The sequence below is a fragment of the Molossus molossus genome, unplaced genomic scaffold, assembly GCF_014108415.1.
Source record: "Molossus molossus isolate mMolMol1 unplaced genomic scaffold, mMolMol1.p scaffold_m16_p_21, whole genome shotgun sequence".
Classification (NCBI taxonomy): Eukaryota; Metazoa; Chordata; class Mammalia; order Chiroptera; family Molossidae; genus Molossus; species Molossus molossus.
Window position 1 is genome coordinate 30,897,340 of NW_023425357.1, and position 27,857 is coordinate 30,925,196.

The following is a 27,857-nucleotide window of genomic DNA, read 5'->3' on the forward strand; positions in this document are numbered from 1 at the left end:
CAAAGTGAGAGAAGTGGGCATTTATTTTCTCGGGTGCAGGAAAAATGCCCGGCTTCTTTTTAGTGAAGTAACAAGGGGAGAGAAGCTTTTATGACTCTAGTTAGAAGAAAGCATCTGTCACACTTAATCCTTATTTTATCTCTTCTAAAAGCACAAGATATTTTTGCCTTTTTAAAAATTCTCCCAGTCACACAATCCTTACATGGGAGATCTGGGATTCTAATCTAGGCACAGTTAACTTCAAAAGTCATGCCAGATGGAAGGGGTTCCCTGGAGGGAATTCATTTGCTCATGAAGCTGCTCTGCAATTTTTAAAAAATATGTTTTTATTGATTTTTTTAGAGGAAGGGAGAGAGAGAGAAACATGGAGGTGCAAGAGAAACATCAATGGGCTGCCTCCTGCACGCCCCCTAATGGGGATGTGCCCTGACCAGGAATCTAATGGGACCTCTCAATCCATAGGAGGAGCTCAATCCACTGAGCCCAGCTGGACTGCTCTGCACTTTTGTATGATCTCCTACCAGCCTCTTCTTCCCTGGCTCTTGTCAATCCCCACAGAAACTCTGTGTATGTTCTGCTCCACAAGTATCCTTGTTCTATCCTGTCTCTGATCCTCTATCTGGAACACATTTCCCTAGCACCTTAAGTTTTTTTCAAGATGAAATTCCTTTAAGTGGTGTTGCCTGTGGGACACGTTAAACCAAACAGTGTTTGATAGGGCAGATTCCCAACACCCTGGCCAACACCTGGGCATTTGAAATCACCAACCTTAAAAGTGAGGAAAAAAAAAAAGGTCTGCTTGTTTCAGTATGCATTTTGGGGACTATATGTAATGGTTTTGTGTTTTGATATCTTCAATCTGTATGAGCTTCTTCTAGGCCACTATCCTGAGCGGGAAAGTGCCTTTGCTCTTCGGTTGGAGAGCCACTTGACAAGAGCGTAGGCACTTTAAGTAACTACGTCAGGCTGAGGTTCTGGGTGTGAAATAAGAAAGCGTGAGCTAAGCAGAGGTGAGGGTGGGGGTCTGAAGGCGACAGAGGGACAGCTCCAAGGGGGCCAGGGCCGACGCGGACTCCGACGTCACTGCAGCGCGCCGTTTCCGGTCCCCAGCGCTGGTGCGAATGACTTACCCCTCTGTGGGGCCAGAGCCGGGCTCACCGCGACCCCCGGGAGCCCAGGATTGCGCCGCGCCAGCCGGCGAGTCTGCCAGCACCAGCGTCCCACCCACGCCCGGGACCATGGCCACTGACTCGTGGGCCCTGGCGGTGGACGAGCAGGAAGCGGCGGCCGAGTCGGTGAGTTGGCTTCAGCCTTAAAAGGGTCAGAGGGTCAGTTTTGGCTGGGATCAGAGCACTGGGAATAGACACTCCCTAGGGTGGTCGGGGCTGATGGGATGCGGGCGGGCTTGGAGCCTGGATTCTGAACTGGCTTTGTTTACCCACCCACCTCCCATGTTATGTAAGCTCAGGTGAGTGCTCCCATATATAAAGAGCCCAGCCACCTGCCTGCCTTCCTGGAATCTGAATTGACCATAGATTGCACTCATCACCCTGGATGGTAATCACTTTTGTAGGTGTCGTTTTCCACCTTCTGATTCTGAGCTTCTTGGGCTTCAGGACCATGGGTTACTCATAACTGTATGCTTCCTTAGCTTGAAGCCACTCAGTAGGCCTGACAGTAAATCCTCTCCTGATCTGCTTAACTTTATTCTAAGCCTGACACCCAGTAAGCAAGATATGTGTTAAACATTACTATGTAGAATTAATTTCTCTTACCTAGATATTCTTAAGTTCAGATAGTGCTTTGAACCTACTGATGTTAGTACTTATTTCGGTGAGTTCGAGAACAAGCACTTTGTCTTATTTTTTTTGTATAACTAGTAAGTAATATGCACATAGTTTAAAAGATTCAAATAATTTTAAACACTGATTCCCACCACCACCAATTTTCCTCCCCAGAGACAACTACTGTTTCTCTTGAAACTGATTTACCATATTGACCTCCTTGTGCCCTAAATAACATGCTTGTTTTGCTACTTCTTGAATTTGCAGTTTGGGGTATTTATTGATTTTGACTCTCTCCTCCATCCTCCTCTCCCCACCACACACGCACACCTTCTCATTCCCTATCTTTTCATTATATTGTAATTTTAGTTAACTCATCAGTATTTCAAGTTTATATTATTAGTGAAATATGAATACTTTTCCTTTCCTATAAAACTTTGTTTTTCTTTGAAATTTATAATTGCCTTGTATTTTTGCTTTGCATTCTTTGTACTTACCATCAGTTCAAGTTCTTTGCTAGTTGTCTAAGTATACCTCAGGATGTACAGACACATCAAGTAATTCTATCAATTCCATTATCCCCCAGGTCTTTTAGTCTGCTTCAGAATGGACTAGTTACCCCTATGTTTAAAGCACAACTGATTTCAGGGGATAGAGGGGAATGGCAGATTTCCCCTTGCCTTCATTCTGGGGATTTTCTCTTCTCTTATATTGGATCCTGTCCTTTCTGTATCCCCTCTGTTCATCTTTCTTGATTTAGTGAAGTCATCCATGAGCTTTCTGGAGGTATATGGGAAGTAAATTTGTTTATTGAGTTTCCAAAAATATCTTATTTTGCCCTATCATTTGGTTAACAGTATGGCTGGATGCAGAATTGTGGTTGGAAATTATTTTCCCGCCCAATTTTAAAGACATTTTTCCCCTTGCCTTTTAGATTTCTATATTTGTTGTTGAGATGTCTGAGACCATTCTGATTCATGATATCACCTGTTTTTCCATTTCTAAGCTTGGAGAATCTTCTGTTTATCTTCAGTATTAGAAAATTCATTATAATATGTCTTGGTATGGGTCTATTTTCATCTATTTTACTGGGCACTAGGTGTGTCCCTTTCAATCTGGCAGATTCTGTCCTTCAATTATGGGAAATATTCTTGAACTTTTTCATTGTTGATTTCTCCCCCTTTATGTTTTCTTTATTCCCTATTTCAATAATTCTTATTAGTTGAATGTTGGATCTCTTGGACTGGACCTCTAATTTTTTTTAAAGTCAAATTTATTGAAGTATAATTTATATATAGTAAAACCTAATCCTTGTTCTATGAATTTTAACAAAGGCATCCAATTGTATAAGCACCACCACAATCAAAATATGGAACATTTCCATCACCTCCCAAAAGTTTCCTCAAAGTTTTTGCAGTTATTCCTTCCTACCCTTCCCTGGCAACTGCTCATTTGTTTTCTGTCACTATAGTGTTACCTTTTCAAAAATGTCATAAATGGAATCATACAATATGGGACTTTTTGAAAATCTGGCTTCTTTCACTTAGCATAATGCAATTGGGATTCAACCATGTTGTTATATGTATCAATAGTTTTTCCTTTTTATTGCTGAGTAGTATTCCATTGTATGGATGTACCACAATTTGCTTATTCTTCTGTTGATGGACATTTGGGTATTTTCCACTTTTGGGCAATTATGAGTAAAGCTACTCTACACTAAGATACAGATATTTGTATGGACTTATGTTTACATGTCTTGGGTAAATGCCTAATAATGGGAATTGGTGGGTTATATGTTAAGAGTATTATTAACTTTATAAATTTGTAAATACCAAACTGTTTTCTAAAGTGACTGTACCTTTTTTTTTTTACTTTTTTTTTCTTTATTGATTTTAGAGAGGAAGGGAGAGAGAGAGAGAGAGAGAGAGAAACATCAGTGAGAGAGAACATCGACTGGCCACCTCCTGCATGCCCCCACTGGGATTTGGCCCACAACCTGGGCATGTGCCCTGACCGGGAATCGAACCGGCGACCTCTTGGTGCATGGGTCGACCCTCAGCCACTGAGCCACACAGGCCGGGAGGCTGTACCATTTTGTGTTCTCATCAGCAGTGTATTAGAACTATAGTTGCTCCACATCCTCACCAGCACATCATAGCCAGTTTTTCTCCATTCTAATAGGTTTATAATAATATCTCATTATGATTTTAATTTACATTTTCCCTAATGATTAATAATGTTTGGAATATTTTCATGTTTTTATTTGCCATCCATATAACTTCTTTGAAGTGGCTTCTCAAATATTTTACCCATTTTAAAAATCAGATTGTTTTCTGATTATTGAGTTGGGAGAGTTATTTATATATTCTGGATATAAGTCCTTTAATATATTTGTATTTTGCATATACAGTAGTTCCCCCTTATCTAAGGGAGATACTTTCCAAGACCTCAGTGGATGCCTGAAACCAAACCTAAACATACTATTTTTTCCTGTACATATATACCTATGATAAAGTGTAATTTATTAATTAGGCACAGTAACAGGTTAACAACAATAACTAATAATAAAGTAGAACAATTATAACAAAATACTGTAATAAAAGTGATGTGAGCCCTGGCCGGTTTGGCTCAGCGGTTGGAACATCAGCCCGCGGACCAATGAGTCGTGGGTTTGATTCTGGTCAAGGGCACATTTCTTGGTTGCGGTTTGTCGTGGGCCCTGGTCGGGGTTGCATGGGAGGCAACCCGTCAATATGTTCCTCTCATCAATATTTCTCTCCCCCTTTTTATCCCTCTCTGTCCCTCCCACTCTCTCTGCAGATAAATAGAAAAATATCCTTGAGTGAGGATTAAATAATAATAATAATAAAATAAAAGTTATGTGAATACAGTGTCTTTCTTATTATACTGTACATACAGTGTGGACACACTGGACAGGGATGTTTTGAGGAACAGAGAGGGATGGTATGAGATTTCATCATGCTACTCAGAACGGCACACAGTTTAAAACTTAGGAATTATTTATGTAACTTCCCATTTAATATTTTCAGACTACATTTGACTGTGGGTAATTGAATTCCGAAAGCAAAACTGTGGTTAACGGGGTCTACTGTGTATTTTTCCAGATTGCAACTTTTCTTTTTATTTCTCATCTGAGGATATTTTTCTACTTATTATCAGATAGAGTGGGAGGGAGGGGGAGAGAGAGACACAGAAACATCGATGTGATAGAGCCACATCGACTGGTTGCCTCCCGCATGACCCGACCAGGGCTGGGGACAAATTGCAACCAAGGTACATGCCCTTGACTGGAATTGAACCCGCGACTCATTGGTCTGCAGGCTGATGCTCTAACTCCTGAGCCAAACCAGCCAGGGCTCCTTTTATTTTCATAACAGTATTTTTCAAAGAGAAGATATTTTCAATTTTGATTAATTCTAATTTGTCGATTTTTTAATGATTAATTCTTTTTGTGTTCTAAGAAATATACCTTGTCCAAGGCCACAAAGCTTTTCACCTGTTTTTTCTTTTTAAATCCTTACCCAAGAACATGATTTTTATTGATTTTGAGAAAGAGAGAAACATTGGTGTGAGACTGAAACATCAATTGGTTGCCTCCTGCCAGCACCCCAACCAGGGATCAAACCCGCAACCTGGGTATGTGCCCTGACTGGGAATCAAACCCACAACCTTTAGGTGGATGTATAGGACAACATTCCAACCAACTGAACCACACTAGCTAGGGCTCACCTGTTTTTTCTTATTGACAATTTAGAGATTTAGATCTTACATTTATGTCTATAATCCATTTGAATTAATTTTTTTATGTAATAGGAAATGTGGATCAAGGTTCATTTTTTTTTCACACATGCTAATTGTTCCAGTGCCATTTGTTGAAAAGAGTTCTTTAATTTTATATTTTTTCTTCCATTTTCGATCTTTGTCTTTTTGCTATATTTCCCGGGAGATTTTTCTCAACTGCTTTCTAACCTATTTTGTATTTCATTTCTACTATCATGTTTTTAATTTCAAGAGCTTTTTTCTTTTCCCTTACTGATCCTTTTTATAAACAGTATCCTGTGCTGTTTTCATGGCTACAATATTCTCTCATCATTTTGAGGATATTAATAATTAGGTTTTTTCCCTTAGGTGCTTTTATCTATTTCATTATTTTTTCATGATGACTTCTCAGATATCTGTAATTCTTAATTAGCTACTCATATTTAAGAGTGAGTAATTAAAATGATAAATGGAAACTCTAAACACAAGTGGGCTTGCCAATTCTGACTTTAACTGTATCTCTTTAGTGTCCTCAGAGCATTCCTCCTGACTGGCCAGATTTTACAGAGAGGTATCCTCAGATTTCCTGCCTACAGGGTAGAGGTCCGACTCAGTGTCAGTGTTCAGAGATGAGTGGGAGGGGAAGGAGGAGGTCTCAGCACTCGGTTTACCTGGTTCTACTTAATGATCCCATTTTTATCATGGCAGCCCCTTCCTGTGCTGTGGCTCTTAGCTTATTCATCTCAGCATTTCTCATTTTCTACCCAGCAGACACTGTTAATTGAGTAAATAAGCTGTATATTACACGGCTCTGTCAGAAACTTTTGGACATGTATTCTCAATATTTACATAACTATTTAGAAATTGTATACTGTTGTATACTATTTTTTAAAAGATATTTTTCTTTATTGATTTTTAGAGAGAGAAGAAGGGAGAGGGAGAAATAGAGAGAAACATGAGAGAGAACACTGATTGGCTGCCTCTTACATGCCCCCCCACTGGGAATTTGGCCCACAACCACTGAGCCACACCGGCCAGGGTGTACTATTTTTTAAAATATGTTTTTACTGACTCTTAAAGAGGAAGGGAGAAAAAAAGATAGAGCCCTGGCCGGTTTGGCTCAGCGGTTGGAGCGTCGGCCTGCGGTACAGAGAGACCCAGGTTCGGTTCCCGCTAAGGGCATGTACCTCGGTTGCAGTTTGTCCCTGGCCCTGGTTGGTCGTGCCGGTAGCAGCCACTCGATGTGTCCCTTCACGTCGATGTTACTCTCTCTCTCTCTCCCTCCCCCTCTATCTGAACAAAAAATGGAAAAATGTCCTCGGGTGAGGATAAAAAAAAATAATAATAAAAGAAAAAAAGATAGACACTGATGAGAAAGAAATAACCATCGGCTACCTCCCATGCCCCACACTGGGGATCAAGCCTGCATCTCAGACATGTGCCCTGAAAGGGAACTGAACCAGTGCACGGAACAGTGCTCAATCCACAGAGCCACACTGGCCAGGAGCATACTGTACTATATTGCTAAATATATTATGTACATTATAAAACATACAAAAGTAATAAAAGCTGAGATAAAGATAAACAATGTTCTAAAATGTTTTACTGCTCTTCCTTGTGTTGGCTTTATACTTTCATTAACTAATATCCCAAGGTACAATACACATATTGTAGGAAAAAAACACATATTATTAGTCATTATAAATATGAATATAATTTCAAATAGTTTTGAATTTTTTTACTAATTTCTTATTAGATCAGATTACATTGTCATTCTCTTAATCTATTAATATGCCTAAAAGAGTTTATTAAAAGTCAATAGCTTTGTCATTTTCTTATTTGCTTGATTTGCATTGTTAGAATTATCCTTAAATAGAACAGAAACTGCCCAGCTGGTATGGCTCAGTGGTTGAGTGCTGACCCATACACCAAGAGGTCCTAGTTCAATTCCTGGTCAGGGCACATGCCAAGGTTGCAGGCTCAATCCCCAATAGGGGGCATACAGGAGGCAGCCAATCAATGTTTCTCACACTGATGTTTTTATCTTTCTCTCCCTTCCTCTCTTTCTAAAAAAAAAAAAATGAAAACGTATTTTTTAAAAGAGTTAAAAAAAAAAGAACAGAAACTCATTATTCACCCATGATAATGAACATTCAGATATAATATGATTAGCTCCTATCATTTTCAGCAGATCGATACTAACCATTTTATTTACCTTACAACAAACCTCTAAATTTTACAAAATTGAATCTTGGCACCCAATTTTTAGAGCATCATGGTGGGATTTTACCCTATTACTTTTTATTTTTAAATGTTTTTATTGATTTTTTCTTTAGAGACACAGGAAGGGGGGGGAAGGTAGAAACATCCTTGAGAGAGAGAAATGTTGATCGGCTGCCTCCTGCACGCCCCCTGTTGGGGATCGAGCCCACAACCCGGGCATGCTCCCTGACTGGGAATTGAACCAGGACCTCTCAGTGTCTGGGACAATGATCAAGCCACTGAGCCACACCAGCTGGGCCCTATTACCTTTTTATTAAATAGCTTTATTGAGGTATTTACATGCCATATATTTTATCCATTTAAAACATAAGGTTCGTTCTCTGGCTTTTAGTATATCCACAGAGTTGTGCAGCCACCACAATTTTAGAACTTTTTTTATCACTCCAGAAAGGGACTCTGTATGCCTTAGCTATCACTCCCCATTTCCCTCCAACCTTTTAGCCCGAGACAGCCACTAATCTACTTTCTATCTTTTTAGATTTGCCTATTCTGGGGAAATGTCATATAAAATGGAATCATACAATATGTGGTCTTTTGTGTCTAGCTTTTTTCATTTAGCATAATGTTGTCAAGGTTCATCTGTGTTGCAGCAGATATTAGTATTCATTCCTTTTTATTTCCAAATATTCCAGGGTATAGATATACCATGTTTTTTTAAAAAAAATTTTTTCTTTTAAAAAAAATTTTTTTTATCCTCACCTGAGGACATTTTTGCATTTATCTTCAGATAGAGCTGGAGGGAGAATGAGAGGAAGAGAGAGAGACAAACATTGATGTGAGAGAGACACATCAACTGGTTGCCACCCACACAACCCCAGTCGGGGCTAGGGACAAACTGCAACCGAGGTACATGCCCTTAGTGGGAATCAAACCCGGGTCTCTCTGGTCTGCGGGCCAGCGCTCTAACTGCTGAGCCAAACTGGCCAGGGCTTTTCCTTTATTGATTTTAAGATGATTTTTTTTTTTAAATCTTAACCCAAGGACATTTTTTTCGTTTTTTGTTCAGACAGAGTGGGAGGGAGAGAGAGGAAGAGAGAGAGAGAGAGAAAGAAACATCGACGTGAAAGGGACACATCGAGTGGTTGCCACCCACATGACCCATCCAGGGCCGGGGACAAACTGCAACCGAGGTACATGCCCTTAGCGGGAACCAAACCTGGGTCTCTCTGGACTGCAGGCCAACGCTCTAACTGCTGAGCCAAACCGGCCAGGGCTCCTTTATTGATTTTAGAGAGAGAGGAAGTGAGAGGGAGAGAGAGAGATAGAAACATCAATGAGAGAGAACATGGACTGGTCGCCTCCTGCATGCCCCCCACTGGGGACTGGGCCCACAACTGGGCATGTGTCCTGACTGGGAATCAAACCGGCGACCTCTTGGTACATGGGTCAACCCTCAACCACTGAGCCACAATGGCCAGATGATATACCATGTTTTATTTATCCACTCATCATGTCCACTGATGGACATTTGGATTCTTTCCACTTTTTGGCTATTATGGTTACTGTTGCTATGCTCATATCATGTACAAGTTTTTGTGTGAATATATTTTCAATTCTTGGGTATATATCTAGAAGTGGCATTGCTGGATTATATAGTAACTGTGTGTTTAACTTTTGAGGAACTGCCAGACTGTTTTCCAAAGCAGCTGCATCTTTGTATCATCCTTACATTATTTTCTTTGAGATTAGTATAATCTATGAGAAGCACTATTGTGTAGAGATTAAGACCTCAGACTTTGTAGCTAGACAGACTTGGATTTGTATTCCAGGTCCCTCACATACTAGTTATGTGACTTTGGACAAACTACTTAACTTTTCTGTGCCTCAGTTTCCACATCTGTGAAATGGAGGTAATCACAGTACCTACCTCAATGAATTATGGACATGCCTGATATAAGTGCTATATAAGTGATAGCTATTATTATTATTATCTATAATTCACAGTTTCTTTGCAGGAATCTTTTAAATTACTTGTCCGGATTGTATGGATAAGTTAGTTGACCCTGGATAACATTTGTGAATCTACTTAATCATGCACAGGTAAATTATACTAGATCACAATATTCTAAAACCGAACAAGTAAGTAAAAACACCTCTGTTACCCTCTGCCTTTATGGAACTCTCATTGAGGGTCCCCACAGGCATTGCATGACACAGGTGACTATGACATGTACAGTGCTAGGTTGCTGTATTTTAAATATTCATTAAGCTTCATTTCTTATTCATTTTAGATACAAATATATTAGATTCTATATTTGTTTTCTCATTCTCCGGTGGCTCTTCTTTTTCTTTGTTCCTTTGGAGATTTCTTTTCAATTTAGAGGAGGGCAAACAGATGAAAAAACTGATAAGGCTCCTACTTCACCATTTTGCTTAAGGCCCTCCCTGTTCAGTTTAGTTCACTTACCATTAAATCATCCTTATTTCTCAAGAGTCTTTTTTCAGATAGCTTTTGAATAAAACACAATGTATAACCATAGATTTCAATTATCTTTTTTTTTTTTTTTTTTTTTTTTTTATAGAGAGAGAGGAAGGGAGAGGGAGAGAGATAGAAACATTGATGAGAGAGAACATCGATTGGCCACCTCCTGCATGCCCCCCACTGGGGATTGGGCCCACAACCTGGGCATGTGCCCTAACTGGGAATCGAACTGCAACCCCTTGGTATATGGGTCGACACTCAACCACTGAGCCACACCGGCCAGGCTCAATTATCTTAATATATCGTAAAAACTAAAATATTAATTAAAGACATTAAAATGTGGGTATTATAAGGTGGATGTTTTTTCTTTTTTTTTTTTAACCTTTTTAAAAATTATTATTATTTTTATCCACACCGGAAGACATTTTTGCATTTATCTTCAGATAGAGCGGGAGGGAGAGGGGGGTAGAGAGAAAGAGAGAAACATCAATGTGAGAGAGACACATTGAGTGGCTGCCACCCACACAACCCCAATCGGGGCCAGGAACAAACTGCAACCGAGGTATGTACCCTTAGAACCAAACCTGGGCCTCTCCAGTCAGCGGGCCGACGCTCTAACTGCTAAGCCAAACTGGCCAGGGCTGTTTTTGCCTTTTAGTTAATTTTATGAATTTTAAAGTGGTTTCTGAAAAATTGGTTTTTCATTTTTGGTCCAAATAAATAGACCAAAGGAAGGTATCTGAACTAATTGCTTTCAACATAAGTTTCAGTGTTAACCCACACTGCAGTGAATAATACAAACTTTACTGTCCTGCTGCTTTTGCCTTATGGGCTTTGAGATCCTTATAGCCAAATGAGGGCCTAGTATGCTTTTATGAGTATATTTTTAGATTGTACTGGAACCACTCCAGAATTTTGATACATTGTATTAAACCATCAATTTATTTCATTTACATTGTTGCTACCAACTTTTCCTACACATTGTAGTTTATTTTTTCTCACTCCTACACACTGTATTTTACTTATTTTAACTACTTACTTGTAACTTCATTTTGAAAAATCTATCAACAAAAGAATGGTTTGTTCTCTTGCCATTGAATATTAAAATGCTTTACAGTAATGGATACTTCTAACCCATTTATATCTCCTTAACTTATTTAGACCGCAGCCCTAACATTTATTTTAAGTAACACTTACGACCCTAGGAGTGAATGCTATAAACCTTACTCTTTTTTTTTTTAATAAGATTTTCTTCTTTTTTTTTATTTTTATTTTATTTTTTTATCCTCACCCGAGGACATTTTTGCATTTATCTTCAGATAGAGTGGGAGGGAGAGGGGGGGGAGAGAGAGAGAGAGAGAGAGAAACATTGATGTGAGAGAGACACATAGACTGGCTGCCACCCACACAACCCCAATCAGGGCCCGGGACAAACGCACCCCTAGTGGGAACCAAACCCGGGTCTCTGGTTCGCAGGCCGATGCTCTAACTGCTGAGCCAAAATGGCCAGGGATCTTCTTATTTAAAAAAAAATTTTTTTTTTCAATTGATTTTTAGAGAGAGAGGAAGGGAGATGGAGAGAAAGAGAGAAACATCGATGTGAGAGCAAAACATTAATTGGGTGCCTTCTGCACACTCCCTACCAGGGATTGAGCCCATAACACAGGCATGTGCCCTGACTGGGAGTCGAACTGGCAACTTTTTGAAGTGCATGGGATGACACTCAACCAACTGAGCCACAATGCTCAGGGCCATTACCTTACTCTTGTAAATACTGCCAATAAATCAGTCAGTCCGTCTCTTTTTTTAACAGCCCTGAATATTACTAAATTTAAACGAGGTTCATTGGCAGGATGTGGAGGAGAAATGCTTTAGTTAATATAATGAACACTGATGTTTTAGAAAATATATTGAACGCTTAAACTACTTATATCCTCTGTTGGTTGCTTCATATTCGTGATGTTAGTGTGTTCTTTATTCTTCAGAATTTGATTATTTTTACTGCTTTAAGATGATTTTGTTGTTAATTTCCTTTCTTGCCAGTCTCTCTATTAATCTATTTATTCCCCACAACAACAAAGCAGACAGAGACACCAGAAACCCACTTTTCAATTTCCATCAGTAGAAGGTCTTCTATTCCTAACTAAGCAGTTACCCATTAAAACAAACTTTTTCATTCCTTCCTCTTCTTTTCCTATTCTGGGACTTACAGGAAAGACAGAAATGAACCTCAAGACATAAAGAACTTTGTGGGCTTAGCCGGTGTGGCTCAGTGGATTGAGCATTGTCCCATGGACTGAGAGGTCCCGGTTCCATTCTCTGTCAGGGCATATGCCTGGGTTTCGGGCTTGATCCCCAGTCGGGGGTGTGCTGGAGGCAGCCGATAGGTGTACCTCTCTCATATCAATGTTTCTCTCCCTTCCTCTCTCTCTAAAAACATATTTTAAAAAAAGAACCCTGACTGGTTTTGCTCAGCGGTTAGAGCATTGGCCTAATGACCAAAGAGTCTCAGGTTCGATTGTGGCCAAGGGCACGTACCTCAGTTTCGGTTCATCCCTAGCCCTGGTTGGGGTTGTGTGGGAGGCAACCAGTTGATGGCAACCAAACATCTCACATTGATATTTCTCTCTCTCTCTCTCTTCCCCCACCTCTCACTCTAACTGAAGATAAATGGAAAAATATCCTCGGGCAAGGATTAAAAAAAAGAACCTATGTAGGTGATGTTTTCAGAGATACCCATTTATTATGATTTTCATACTTTTATGCTGCACGAGATTGTCTTTGGCACCACTTAGTATTTTAAGATTATAGTACCTGCTTTGTGCCACATTTAAAGATCAATTAAAAATAAAAATACTGCCCTGGCTGGTTAGAGCATTGGCCTGCGATCCAGAGAGACCCAGATTCGGTTCCCGCTAAGGGCATGTACCTTGGTTGCAATTCGTCCCCAGCCCTGGTTGAGTTGTGTGGCAGGCAGCCACTCGATGTGTCCTTTCACATCGATGTTTCTCTCTCTCTCTCTCCCTCCCACTCTATCTGAACAAAAAATGGAAAAATGTCCTCGGGTGAGGATAAAAATAAAAAATATATATATCTCCTGTCATTAAGGTATTTTCTTTTCTTCCCCCACCCCCAGCTTTATTGAGGTAAGATTGACAATTAAAAGGGTATTTTCAGTCTGATAGGGGAGATAAATCCTGCCAGGATATCCCTAATTTACAGTGTTTGATCAAAGTCCTGATAATGCTGAAATGTCTCTTTGTTCTGTCCCTTCCTATCTATTCCCACTTCAGCCTGCTGGGTATTTTGATTACACAGCGTGCCACAATTCTCCAAGTTGTTCCAAGTTTAAAATATCAGACATCCAGCACAAGGCGACCTGAATGTGAGTGAGGCTGCATATTGGTATACTGTGGTCCTGTGGCTCAAACATATCACGTAACATAATTGATTCCTACTTACAGATGCATCTTCCAACATTTCTTTAAATTTTCTCTTGTTTGGAATATGAGAGCATGACAACTCAAATTATATTCTATTGAGAGGTCTTTGTAATCAGAGAATTAAGCAAATTCATAAATTATAATTCTCTCTAGGGATTATAATTAGGGATTACAAATGGAGCCTAGCAGAACAATCTAATGAATAATCTAATGAATAGGTCTTGAGAGTAGCTAATGTCTCCCCTGCTTTTTTGGGGAGGCTCTGTTGATTCAAAATCTTTTAAGTGATTTTCCTGACACTTTCCCTCCCCCCCATATTCTCCATTTAGTTGAGCAACTTGCATCTTAAAGAAGAGAAAACCAAACCAGATGCTAATGGTGAGTAACTGAAAGCCAGTTTGAAAACAAATGTGATTTACTTTAGTATTTCTGTTTTTACATAACTGTCTGGAAAAATATTATATATGTGACCAGACAGGGCACGGTGGCAGGTAATGGCAGTCATTTGATTTGGAAGTAAACAAACTGGATTGTATTATTTTATATTGTGTTTACTGTAATCATGAGGACGCCTAATTGGCTTATAATTATTAAATTACTAACCATGAGACTGTACTGCCAAATATTATTAGTTGTTTTTAAAAATAATCCTCAATTTGATATGAACTAGACAAAGTATGAGCAATCTGAGAGTTAACCTATTATAATTATTCTGAAATCATGTACCAAAAATCTGAGATTTCCATTAAATTTCTGTTGATGTACTTAACATTATAGGGGGAAATTGTAACTCACTGAATTCACTTACAGTCTGTTTTCTGTATATTTTTACATAACTACAACATTGTGAATATACATTTCTATTAATCAACAATTTATGTACATAGACTTTTTTTTAACAATCCTCACCCAGGATGTTTTCCATTGATTTTTAGAGTGAAAGGAAGGGAGCGGGAGAGAGTGAGAGAAACATCAATGTGAGAGAGACACATCGATTAGTTGCCTCCCACATGACCCCGACCAGGGCCTGGAATCCAACCTGGAACCCAGGTGTGTGCCCTTGACTAGGAATTGAACCCAAGACCCTTCAGTCCACAGGCCAATGCTCTAACCGCTGAGCAAACTGGCCAGGGCTGTACATAGGCGCGCACGTGTGTGTGTGTGAATCCTCATCTGTGGATTTTTTTTTTTTTTTTTTTTTTAGAGAGAGTAGAAGAGAGGAAGGGGAGTGGGGGGCAAAGAGAGAGATTGATAGGTTGCCTTCCACATGCACCCCGATCAGGGGCAGGGATCAAACCTGCAACCCAGGTATGTGCCCTTGACCAGGAATTGAGCCTGAAACCTTTGGTCTGAAGGCCGATGCGCTAACTACTGAGAAACACCAGCCAGGGCTGTACATGGACTTTTAATGGCATTATTGATTCATATATTAATGAAAGATTATTTGCACAGGTGTTGAGCATCAGGGTGATTTCTGATCATTGACTTCTGTAATAATCTTTCTATAACATTTCATAAACATTGATACTCTGAGGGAAATTAACATTAGTTTTTGAGGTATGGTGAGAGGATTCGGAATAGGAAAGGATTAAAATATATGCCATAATTTTTCATACCTTTATTTATTTAGAATAGTAACATGTTTTTATCTGTGGCTTGGTTTCCTCATTGTTTTTTTTGCTCCTCAGGCCTTTGCATTTCTAGTGTCTCGTAGAATTTGAATTGTCTCAGCTGTTGGGTATGGGATGTGATTTTGAATGACAGCCACTTTGTGTCTGATAAAGGTGCTGTTGTCAAGACCAATGCTAATGCAGAGAAGACAGATGAAGAAGAGAAAGGTAACAGCCTGAGAGCTATATACTAAAATTCTACAGTTTAAGAGAATGAATTGTTAAGAGCCTTCATTTTTACATTTAACTTGGCTTGACTTTATAGGGGTTACAGTGCTAAAGTTCAATACAGTTGTTGGTGAAGGAATTCTGATTGTTTACATTTTAGGGAAATTTTACTTTGAACAACTGATGAACTTCAGCAGCAGCAGGAAATATTCCCTGAATGATTATTTTTTACAGGGCACTATTAAAGAGATTTTAAGTTGCATCCCCATTGTCTAATAAACTTAATAATATTTTGACACATTTAACACAGTTAACAAGATGCAACCAACTTATATGATATCAAGATGAAGACTTTAATTTCTGTTTTTTGTCATTGTTGTGATATATTAAGTTAATCATTTCAAGTTTATATTAAGAGCAAATTGGGGAGTAAATATTTCAGTCTAGATAGGAGGAATAGATAACCTCAAGAAAGGACAGCTGTTAGGAATAGAGTTCTGAAGAAGAATAATGAAGCCCAAATAGATGATACAGATATCATAACCTTTCTCTTTAATAAAATGAACTAATTCTAAGTCAAAACTATGGTATAGCTTGAATTAGAAGTCTCAGTACAAATATTACTGCTTAAGATACCAATGGCGATTTCCGGTCAAGATGGTGGCGTAGGTAAACGCAGTATCGCGTCCTCCCACAACCACATCAAAGTTACAACTAAACTGCAGAACAACCATGATTCAAAACCGCCTGAAATCAAGCTGAATGGAAGTCCTACAACTATGGAATTAAAGAAGCAGCCACATCCAGACTGGTAGGAGGGGTAGCAGCGGCGGCGATGGCTCCACGGGCTGGTCCCACACCCACGTGTGGCGGATAAAAATCAGGAGGGCACCTCGGCTGGGAAGGTCCTTCCTGAGGACTGAGGGGTCCCCGTCCCACACCAGGTGCCCCGCTCAGGGTTCCAGTGCCAGGAAGAGAAGTCCCCATAACTTCTCGCTGTAAAAACCAGCGGGAACTGAGGCTCAGCCAGGCTGATGCGGCTGGAGCCCCAGGCAGCTCTTTAAAGGGCCCGCGCAAGGACTTATTGGACTCTCTCCCTCTAAGCTTGGAGGGGAGGCAGCTCAAGGGGCACCAGAGACATACAGGGAAGAACTGAACTGTTTGGCACTGGAGCAAGGGCTGGAGAGGGGGCTTTCTCCAGGACAGACATGCTGTAAGAGGCCTTTGTTCCTTTGGTGAGCCCTTCCCTGGGGCAGCAGACAGCCCCCATATCTGGGACTCCAGCAACCTGGTTCACACTGATAGCCCCGCCCTAGTGACTCCCTGAGGCCCTGCCCCACCCAACTTTCAGGCCCACCCAAGCTGTTGCCACTTCCTTAACCATAGGATTGGCCTGTCTTGGATCCTGCTTCAGGTTTTCCTAAATTCTTTCAAACGAGCAGCATCTGGTCTCAGCTAGCCCCATACCTCTCGTTAAGTAATACACAGAAACAAACACAGGGAGGCAGCCAAAATGAGGAGACACAGAAACAGGTCCCAAATGAAAGAACAGAACAAAACCCCAAGAAAAGAACTAAGCAAAATGGAGATAAGCAACCTAACAGATGCTGAGTTCAAAACACTGCTTATAAGGATGCTCAATGATGTTAGTGAGGGCGTCAAGAACATAAAAAAAGACCAGTCAGAAATCATGGATGCACAGTCAGAATTGAAGGAGGCATTAACTGAAATAAAGAATAATTTGCACAGCTTCAATAGTAGAGTACATAAATTCAAGAAGCAAACCATCGATTTGGAATATAAGGAAGCAAAAAATGCCCAATCAGAACAGCAAAAAGAAAAAAGAATCCAAAAAACGGAGGATAGTATAAGGAGCCTCTGGGACAACTTCAAGCGTGCCAACACTCGCATTTTGGGGGTGCCAGAAGGAGAAGAGCGAGAACAAGAAATCGAAAACCTGTTTGAAACAATCATGGCAGAAAACTTTCCTAACTTGGTGAAGGAAACAGACATACAAGTCCAGGAAGCACAGAGAGTCCCAAACAAGATGAACCCCAAGAGGCCCACACCAAAACATCATCATCAAAATGCAAACGGTTCAAGACAAAGAGAGAATCTTAAAAGCAGCAAGAGAAAGGCAGATAGTTACCTACAAGGGAGTTCCCATACGACTGTCAGCCGATTTCTCAAAAGAAACTTTGCAGGCCAGAAGGGAGTGGCAAGAAATATTCAGAGTGATGAAAAGCAAGAACCTACAACCAAGATTACTCTATCCTGCAAAGCTGTCATTTAGAATCGATGGCCATATAAAGAGTTTCCCAGACAAGAAAAAATTAAAGGAGTTCATCACCACCAAACTGTTATTATGTGAAATGTTGAAGGGTCTTTTTGAAGAAAAAGATAAAATATATGAACAAACAAAATGGCAATAATACATATCTATCGACAATGGAATCTACAAACAAAATGAACATGCAGAACAGGAAAATTCTCATAGATAGAGAGAACATTTTGTTGGTTGCCAGATGGGAGGGGAGTTGGGGGAATGGGTGAAAAAGGTGAAAGGATTAAGAAGTACAAATTCATTGCTAGACTGACAAACCTGAAAGGGAAAAAGGGGTTGGGGGGGTGGGAAGAAATAAACCAAAGAACTTATGTGCATAACCAATGGACACAGACAATAGTGTGGGAAAAGGCGGGAGGGGGGCAGGAGTGGGGAGGAAGGGGTCAATGGGGGGAAAATGTGGAACATCTGTAATACATTTTACATTCAACAATAAAGATTTAAAACAAAAAATACCAATGGCAATTAAATTCAGATGAGCTCATGGTAGATTTCATGGACTTTTAAAATTCTTTGCTTTGCTGTCTTTTTCCTGACAGAAGACAGAGCTGCCCAGTCCTTACTCAACAAGCTCATCAGAAGCAACCTTGTGGATAACACAAACCAAGTGGAAGTCCTGCAACGGGATCCAAACTCCCCCCTCTACTCAGTGAAGTCTTTTGAGGAGCTTAGGTTGTGAGTATTTGCTTTCTTACTCTCCCCTTAGTGTTTAAATAGAGATCCTAGGCCTGTTATATATATTTTTTTATCACAGTAGGACATTTTTAGCTAACATAAGTTTAGTTAAAAAAATTTAGCTGCTTTAAGATATTAAGTAAAATTTCTAGATAATCTCTAAAAAATTTTTTTTATCTGCATTTACACATTGGGCTCAGTTCAGCACAATTCAAGTATTATTAGTAATAAGCTGTGGGTAACAGCAGTTAAAAAGAGAAAAAAAATTCCCGATATATTTGGCTTCTTTCCTCAACCAAAGAGACTGACTTGCATCATTAACTGTTTTACTAGGAAACCACAGCTTCTCCAGGGAGTCTATGCCATGGGCTTCAACCGTCCATCCAAGATACAAGAAAATGCATTGCCGTTGATGCTTGCTGAGCCGTATGTGTCCTGACATAACCCTATATTGTTTTCAAAAACTGTACTAGTAATACATGCTCATTTTAGAAAAGTTAAAAAGCAATAAAAAATAAGAAAAAATAATTTGTAATCTCCATCCCCCACATATTGTTAATATTTGGAGTAGAGACTTCTAGACTTTTTCTTTCTTTCCTTAGAGAGAGAGAGGTGGAGAGAGAGAAACATCAATATAGGAAAGAAACATCAATCTGTTGCCTTCTGCATATACCCCAACTAGGGATCAAACCCGAAACCTGGATATGTGCCCTGACTGGGAATCGAACCCCAGCTCTTTGGTGCACGAGATGGGGCTCTAACCAACTGAGCCACACCAGAGCAGACTTTTTTTCCTATATAAATTTACATAGGTATACATATTATTTTTGTTTTTATTTTTGTTAATCCTCACCCAAGGATATTTTTCCATTGATTTTTTAGAGAGGAAGGGAGAGAAAGGAAGAGGGAGGGGAAGGGGGGGAGGGAGGGACAGAGAGAGAGAAAGACATCAACCAGTTGCCTTTCCCATGACCCAACCGGGGCCAGGGATTGAACCTACAACCCAGGTACATACCCTTGACCAGAATCAAACTTGAGACCACTCAGTCCCAGGGCTGATGCTCTAACCACCGAGTAATGAGTAACCGGCCAGGGCTTTATTTTTGGTTACATATTTTTTAATGGATATAAAACTTTATATGCTTTAAAATGTTTATATGATCATCTTTCTATGTTGATAAATATACATTTATATCATTTATATACACCATGATTTCATTATTTTGTTATATAAAACTTATTGTGTCAATTATAGTAGGCAAAAACCAAACAGTGTTCTAGGAGACCAGAATGGTATAATTACTAAGGTTGTTTTCCAGTGCCGTGCTTCTCACACTTTCATAGCCTATGAATCTTACAAGAATTTATTAAAATGCAAATTCTGATTTCATTAGATTTAAGGTGGGGATAGAGGTTCACCATTTCTAGTAACCTTCCAGATGATGGTGTCAGACCACTTTTTGAATAACAAGGTTCTAGAGCAGTGATTTTCAACCATTTTCATCTCATGGCATACATAAACTAATTACTAAAAAAATGTTTTGTTTGTTTTTCTTTGTTAATCCTCACCTGAGGATATTTTCCCATTGATTTTCAGATAGAGTAGAAAGGAAAGAGATGAGGGAGAAAGAGAGAGAGAGAAACATCTATGAGAGAGAAACATCAATTGGCTGCCTCCTGCACTGCACGACCCGGGCATGTGCCCTGACCAGGAATCGAACAGGAGACCTCCTGGTGCATGGCACGATGCTCAACCAACAGCTACAAAGGCCAAGTGGCTATCATCATTTTTTTAATTTGACAACCTAAGGGAAAAGAGGTCAGTGCTCCTGACTAAATAGTCAGGTATTGCATGTTTTAAAAATTCTTGCAGCACACCAGTTGAAAATCATTGCTCTAGAGCATGAGGAACTATTTATAAAAATTGATCCCTACATTATATGTGATTATGTAAAATTGTATTGCATAAAACCCTAAATCCTGAAACTCCTTTTCCTGTTTATCCAAAAACATATTTTAGGTCTTTATTTTCCAATGTTTTCTTTGTTCTGTCATAGTAGTAATATTATTTCAAGATGGATATCTTTTTTTTTAACTTAAAACTTTATTTTCATTTTTATTAATTGAAAGGATACTTGAGATTTAAGCTCCTAAACAGTTCGTTTTCTTGTGCAGCCCACAGAATTTAATTGCCCAGTCTCAGTCTGGTACTGGTAAAACAGCTGCCTTTGTGTTGGCCATGCTCAGCCATGTAGAACCTGCAAACAGATACCCCCAGGTAAGGGCTTGGTGAATTTGGGTTTTCTGCTATTGCATAGCTAGAAGGGAAATGCCATTTGATGGATTAAAAGCCATGTCCATGCCCTGGCCAGTTTGGCTCAGCAGTTAGAGCATCAGCCCTCACACCAAAGGGTCTCGGGTTTAATTCTCAGTCAAAGGCACATATCTGGGTTGCAGGTTCAACCCTTGGCTCTGGTTAGGGTCGTGCAGGAGGCAACAAATGTGTGTCTCTCACATCGATGTTTCTCTCTCTCCTTCCCTCTCCCTCCCTTTCACTTTATCTAAAAATCATTGGGGCCCAGCCAGTGTGACTCTGTGGATTGAGCATTGTCCCATGTACCAGGAGTTTGCCAGTTTGATTCCCAGTTAGGGCACATGCCCGGGTTGGGGGCTTGACTCCAGTAGGGGGTGTGCAAGAGGCAGCAGATCGATGTTTCTCTCTCATTGATGTTACTATCTCTCTCTCTCCCCCTTCCTCTCTATCTAAAAATCAATAAAAATAGCCCTGGCCAGTTTTGCTAAACAGAGCATTGACCTACAGACTATGGGGTCATGGGTTTGATTCTTGGTCAAGGGCACATACCTGGGTTGCAGGTTCAATCCACAGTCCTGGTCAGGGTCATGCGGAGGCAGCCAATCGATGTGTGTCTCTCACATTGATGTTTCTATTTCTCTCTCTCTCTCCTCCTTCCTCCCTTCCACTCTATCTAAAAAAAAAAAAATCGATGGAAAAATATCCTCAGGTGAGGATTAACCAAAAAATAAATAAAAATATAAAATAAAATAAAAATAAATCAATAACAACATATTTTTTTTAATTCAATGGGAAAATATCCTTGGGTGAGGATTAATACCAACAACAAAAACCATGTCTTGCCCAGCCGGAGTGGCTCAGTGGTTGAGCATCAACCTATGAGCCAAGAGGTCACCAGTTCGATTCCCGATCAGGGCACATGCCCAGGTGTGGGCCAAATCTCCAGTGGAAGGCATGCAGGAGGCAGGCAGCCAATCAATGTTCTCTCTCATTGATGTCTCTTATCTCTCTGTCCCTCTCCCTTCCTCTCTCTCTAAAATCAATAAATAAAATAAAAGCCATGTCTTGTATTACTTTTTATGTAAACTAGAGCCTCTTAAGTTGGGTACAGACAACATAGTTGATGTAGTAGCAACAAAAATCCTGTTCCTTTCCATGGTTTGCCAGTTCTGGGATACTACTGATAGGCTTGGCTCCTTTACTTGCCATAAAAAACTCCTTCATCTACAACTATTCATCCATTAGAAAGCTGAGCACTTTCTGAGAAAGTGAAAAGGAAGCTAATCTCCAATTTGAATTTCAGATTCTTGCTCACTTGTAGATTTTAGTACTCCACTGGCCAGTAGCTGGTTTTTAAGTGTTTTTACCCAGCTAGATTTCTGACCCCTGAGAATTCTACCTTATGACTTTGCAGCTTAAAGAATCAAATGGTGCCCAGCCAATGCCACTCAGTGGTTGAGTGTCGACCCATGCACTAAGAGGTCACTGGTTCAATTCTTGGTCAGGGCACATGCCCAGGTTGTGGGCCCAATCCCAATTGGGGGGCATACACGAGGTGGCTAATCGATGTTCTCTCTCTCTCCCTTTCTCTCTCTGAAATCAATAAAGGGAGAAAAAAAATAATCAAATGGTGTACACTTTATATATTCTTTCCTTCAACCTTAGCTGGAAGAATAACTAAATTCTGATGGTGATTCTCCATTGCAAGGGCTATGTCTTGAATTCTCACTCTGCACTCTCCTACCAGTGTCTGTGCCTATCCCCAACGTATGAGCTTGCCCTTCAAACGGGAAAAGTGATTGAGCAGATGGGCAAATTTTACCCTGAACTGAAGCTAGCTTATGCTGTTCGAGGCAATAAATGTGAGTATGAATATGTGATCCTAATTCATTAGGCTAATAACTTCATTTTGAAAAATTTTATGCAGTAGTTGAAATAATACAATGAATACGTGTGCCCACCTAGATTAAAAAACTTAATATTTTGCCATATTTGCTTTATATGGATGTAGATATTTCTGGTGAACCATATGAAAGTAAACTGTAGACATTGTGGCTTTTTATTCCTAATACTTTAGCATGCATTTCATGATGAGAACATTCTTCAGCATATCCTCAATACCCTTATCACAATCAAGAAAATTAACAGATTCTCTAAAAACTAACAGTTAGTTTCATTTTTCCCCAATTGTCCCAAAAGTGCTTCTTTATGGCTCTTTTGTTTTTGAACCAGTATCAAGTCAGTGTATATGCATTTGGCTACTGTATCTCCTTCAGTTTTTTTCAATCTAGAATAGTCCCCTCACATTCCCTTCACCATTACATCTGACTTTAACACACTTTTTTGCTTATAAATTTTGGCTGTGACTAGAGGATACTTTTTTTTTTAATATGTTTTTATTGATTTTTAGAGAAAGGAATCGAGAGGGAGAGAGAGAAACATGGATGTGACAGAGAAACAATAATCTGTTGCCTCCCACATGCACCCCGACTGGGGATCAAACCTGCAACCTGGGTGTGTGCCCTGAGCAGGAATTGAACCAGTGACCTTTTGGTACACAGAACAACATTCACCCAATTGAGCCATACTGGGTAGGGCTAGAGGAAGCTTTTATATGTCTGGTCAAGAGTACAATGAAAAGTACTAAAATTTGAATCAGTAAGTACCATCTAATTGAAAATGAAGAACCAAAATCACAATTTCAGATTGTGCAGGCCCAAGAACACACTGTGTCCTGGTCTGCCAGGCCTAGTCTGGGAAGCACTTTAAGAGAGGTAGATTGTGTTTGAAAAGACAAAGCCTTTCATAATGAATACTGTTGACCTGGGCGTGGGGCATGTAAAGGCAACTGACATGTTTGATATAGATGCTGGGAGAGATGAGGGGAAAAGTGCAATAGAGTGAGAAGAATTTTGAAAAAGTCTACTAGTGAGGAAATGCAATATTGGTCTAGGGGGAAAGATGTTGACAGAGATGAAATAAAGATAACAGATCCTTGAAAGAGAATACAGAATGAAAAAGAATAACAACAAGAGTTTTTTTATCTTCTCATTGTTTATATCCTTACTATATCTTTTCAGCATTATTGTCTTTTTCTTTGTGTTTCCATTAAATACTGTAGTGATATCTAACTTTTCCTTAAAAGATTAATGGAGCCCTGGCCGGTTTGGCTCAGCGGTTAGATCATCGGCCTGTGGTCCGGAGAGACCCGGGTTCGGTTCCCGCTAAGGGCACGTACCTCGGTTGCAGTTTGTCCCCGGCCCTGGTTGGGTCATGTGGGTGGCAGCCACTTGATGTGTCCCTTTCACATCAATGTTTCTCTCTCTCTCTCTCTTCCTCCCACTCTATCTCAACAAAATGTTGAAAAATGTCCTCGGGTGAGGATTAAAAAATAATAATAATAAAATAAAAGATTAATGGAAACATCAAAACAATTGCAATAAAATACATGATAGCTTTAGAATTTCTCAGAGAAGAGAACTGGTTTCACCATGGACATACCCATGAAAAACATCTTGTCTCAACAGTGGAAAGAGGTCAGAAGATCAGTGAGCACATTGTCATTGGCACCCCTGGAACTGTTCTGGACTGGTGCTCCAAGCTCAAGTTCATTGACCCCAAGAAGATCAAGGTGTTTGTTCTGGATGAGGCTGATGTGATGATAGCTACTCAGGGCCACCAAGATCAGAGCATCCGCATCCAAAGGTAGGACTGTGGATCCAAGAGGAACTTCTCCTGATCTACAAGTAAACATCTCACCCAGCCAGTGTGGCTTAGTGGTTGAGCATCAGTCCATGCACCAACAGGTCATCGGTTCAATTCCCAGTCAAGGCACATGCCCATGTTGTGGGCCCGATCCCCAGTGGGGGCATGCAGGAAGTGGCCAATTGATGTTCTCTCTCATCAATGTTTCTATCTCTGTCCTCCCTTACTCATTCTCTAAAATCAATAAAGAAAAAAATAAATAAAATAAAAAATCTCTGTGTCTCCTCTTGTTATATCCAACTCCTCTTCTCTCTCTTGCTGGGTTCTTTGCTTCAGAACCTTCAGAAGCATATGTTTGATGGGCCATGTCAGCACTGACCATACTCCCAGCCTGGCTTGAGGAAAAAGATGTAGGAAATCTAACACCACCCTGTCCCGGCTCCATGTCTGCTCCCGCTGCTTCTGGCAGTGCTGCTCCATCGCTGTCACCTTCCTGGGGATGTAGACCACCCAAGCCTGGGGAGGCTGTGCTTCTGTCTGTTCGAGTGAAAAACTCAGGCCCTGGCCAGTTTGGCTCAGCGATTAGAGCATCAGCCTACGGACCAGAGAGTCCCGGGTTCAGTTCCCGCTAAGGGCACGCACCTCAGTTGCAGTTTGTCTCTGCCCCAGTTGCAGTCGTGTGGGTGGCAACCAGTTGATATGTCTCTCTCACATTGATGTTTCTCTCTCTTACCCCGCCTTTCCCTTCCGCTCTATCTGAATATAAATGCAAAAAATGTCCTCGTGTGAGGATAAAAAAAAAAAAAAACTGGCGTCATGCCAAACACCTGGGCCTTCTCTTGCAGGATGCTGCCCAGGAACTGCCAGATGCTGCTTTTCTCTGCCACTTTCGAAGACTCTGTATGGAAATTTGCCCAGAAAGTGGTCCCAGACCCAAACATTATCAAACTGAAGCGTGAGGAGGAGACATTGGACACCATCAAGCAGTATTACGTCCTGTGCAATAACAGAGACGAGAAGTTCCAGGCCTTGTGTAACCTCTACGGGGCCATCACCATTGCTCAAGCCATGATCTTCTGCCATGTGAGTAGCAGCAGCAGGAGCAGCAGCAGGCTTGCCGGGGGAGGAGCTCCATGGGAAGGTGTTGCCCAGCCCCCTCCCTCTCAACCAGCTCCACCTTAGTGCTGAGGAGGACCAGGTTCCCCCTTTGGGACTAGGAAGAAAGTAAATCTCTTCCACCTGCCCTAGGACATATTCTTCTCATAATATAATGAGTTTTAAAGGGAAGACTGAAAATCTGAAGCTTCTTGAATCCCACTTCTTAGAGATAACTTGAAAAAAAAACCTCCAAATAACTGAAATAATGTCAAAACGTTAAGAAGATAGACTTTTGATTTTAGAAATCAAAATCTTTGGTTGAAACTACACTCTTCCTAGATGAACACTAAGATCATTTAAGTAATTCATCTAAAAAAAATCATGTGGCTAAAATTCTATTTGAAAAATTTAAGCCTAACCCTCTGACTGAATGCTACAGGATCTTCATGTATATAAACGGCAAGAAGCCACTTTTTCTGCAGGTGTTTTCATTTTTTTTACAGGTATCTTCATTTAAAACAATTCTTTTCACTCCAGACCCGTAAAACAGCCAGTTGGCTGGCAGCAGAGCTCTCAAAAGAAGGCCATCAGGTGGCTCTGCTGAGTGGTGAAATGATGGTGGAGCAGAGGGCTGCCGTGATTGAGCGCTTCCGAGAGGGCAAAGAGAAGGTGCTGGTGACCACCAACGTGTGTGCCCGTGGTGAGCAGAGAACTTGTCCTGGTCTACCAGACTAGGGGTAGCAAGAGAAAGCCTCATCTATGGAAAACTCAGATGGTTTGGGCGAGAGCCGGTGGGGCTGGTGGTGACATTCTTTTCTAGGAGACGGGGTTCCCTCAGCAGATGGTAACTTTCACAGAAGCCCGAGTCCTGACTTGGTGAAAGGAAACGACAGGCATCTGTTTTAGAACGGTGGTGCCCTTCCGGGGCATCCATTGGTGTTTCAGCTGCATCTCCAGACACTTGTGTCCAGCAGAGGATCGCTTACTGACTTCATAATTGTGTTAGCACCTGCCAAAGTCCTGTGGTTTTCCTCTGGGCTCTGCTATGTGCCCCTTGTCCCTGAATCTCAGAGCTGGCCCACCCAGACTCCCTCCACCCAGAGTTGGTGCACATGGCCTGAATGGACGAGTGACAGTGATTTTTGTCTCCTGTCCTTACTCTTCTCCAACTCTCCTTCATGCAGGTATCGATGTTGAACAGGTGTCTGTTGTCATCAACTTCGACCTTCCCGTGGACAAGGATGGGAACCCTGACAACGAGACTTACTTGCACCGGATCGGGCGCACTGGCCGCTTTGGCAAGAGGGGCCTGGCAGTGAACATGGTCGACAGCAAGCACAGCATGAACATCCTCAATAGAATCCAGGAGCATTTTAGTGAGTCCCTGGAGTGTCCTCTGCCGGGGGCCCTTTCCTTATAAGGGCAAATCTGGGGGTGGGGAAGGGTAGGTTTCCTGTGGCCCCTAGAGAGGCTTTGTCCCTGCCCACATTCCCCTCCTTCCCTACAATATAAAAGTTCTCAAAGAGCACACCTGGAGGGCTCAGTGTCAGCGACTCAAATGACAGTTTCCCTTTGGCCAGGCTGAGGGCCCTGGGTTCCGACTGTTGCTGTCAGTGTGTGTTTCTCAGGCACCAGAAGCCTTGGGGGTTAAATGAAAGATGGATGTGACCTTAGGCAGGGCTCACTCCTGGCCAGGGCCAAGACCTGTGTGTTTCCTCCCCCTGCTATGCAGCCCCTTCCCTAAGTGTGTGTCTCCATAGTAACCCCATGATGGTCTCTCTCTTTGAATGTTTTTTTTTTCCCCCCTCAGATAAGAAAATAGAAAGATTGGACACGGATGATTTGGATGAGATTGAGAAAATAGCCAACTGAGAAGCTCCACCAGTCACTGGTGCCCACCCTTGGCACTCCCCCTACATGGGAGACTAGTGCTTTCGAGTACAGTCGCTACAAAGACGAAGGCACGAGTAGAGAGAAACTACCTACTTCATTTTAAATTACGTTTGGACTTGACAAAAATTGTGCAAATGATGGGGCAAGGTAGAAAAAAATATTTACACAAGTTTTGGAAGATTAGGCGTGAATACACAGAAATTTACCTTTTGGAAATTCCGTCTTTTTTTGGCCTGCTTTTTCCCCCACGGTTACACTAATCTAAATGCTGTGGCTAA

At 40.9% G+C, this 27,857-nt stretch overlaps 1 protein-coding gene across 6 annotated transcripts; it reads left to right on the forward strand.

Moving 5' to 3' along the window:
* Nucleotides 1-1,130: 1,130 nt before the first annotated feature.
* Nucleotides 1,131-27,797, forward strand: DDX19B (DEAD-box helicase 19B). 6 transcript variants are annotated; one of them, XM_036275904.1, is made up of 13 exons: nt 9,804-9,887; nt 13,563-13,654; nt 14,042-14,090; nt 15,497-15,550; nt 18,434-18,569; nt 18,903-18,995; nt 20,745-20,847; nt 22,631-22,745; nt 24,411-24,588; nt 25,434-25,671; nt 26,224-26,386; nt 26,871-27,062; nt 27,497-27,797. In XM_036275904.1, the coding sequence occupies exons 6-13, from the start codon at nt 18,934-18,936 to the stop codon at nt 27,556-27,558; spliced, it is 1,113 nt and encodes a 370-aa protein (XP_036131797.1). In that variant the 5' UTR covers nt 9,804-9,887; nt 13,563-13,654; nt 14,042-14,090; nt 15,497-15,550; nt 18,434-18,569; nt 18,903-18,933; the 3' UTR covers nt 27,559-27,797. The 6 variants fall into 6 exon arrangements, with proteins under 6 accessions (XP_036131793.1, XP_036131796.1, XP_036131795.1 ...); XM_036275901.1 differs by having other exon boundaries at nt 9,809-9,887; nt 15,401-15,550; XM_036275900.1 differs by lacking the exons at nt 9,804-9,887; nt 13,563-13,654 and adding an exon at nt 1,131-1,295.
* Nucleotides 27,798-27,857: the final 60 nt, after the last annotated feature.

Excerpts from the sequence above, each read along its gene's own strand:
- DDX19B (XM_036275900.1), top strand. The coding sequence starts at position 1,239 with ATGGCCACTGACTCGTGGGCCCTGGCGGTGGACGAGCAGGAAGCGGCG. Across the intron at positions 1,296-14,041 it reads AGGAAGCGGCGGCCGAGTCG|TTGAGCAACTTGCATCTTAA; the intron begins GTGAGTTGGCTT and ends TTCTCCATTTAG. Across the intron at positions 24,589-25,433 it reads CAGAGCATCCGCATCCAAAG|GATGCTGCCCAGGAACTGCC; the intron begins GTAGGACTGTGG and ends CTTCTCTTGCAG.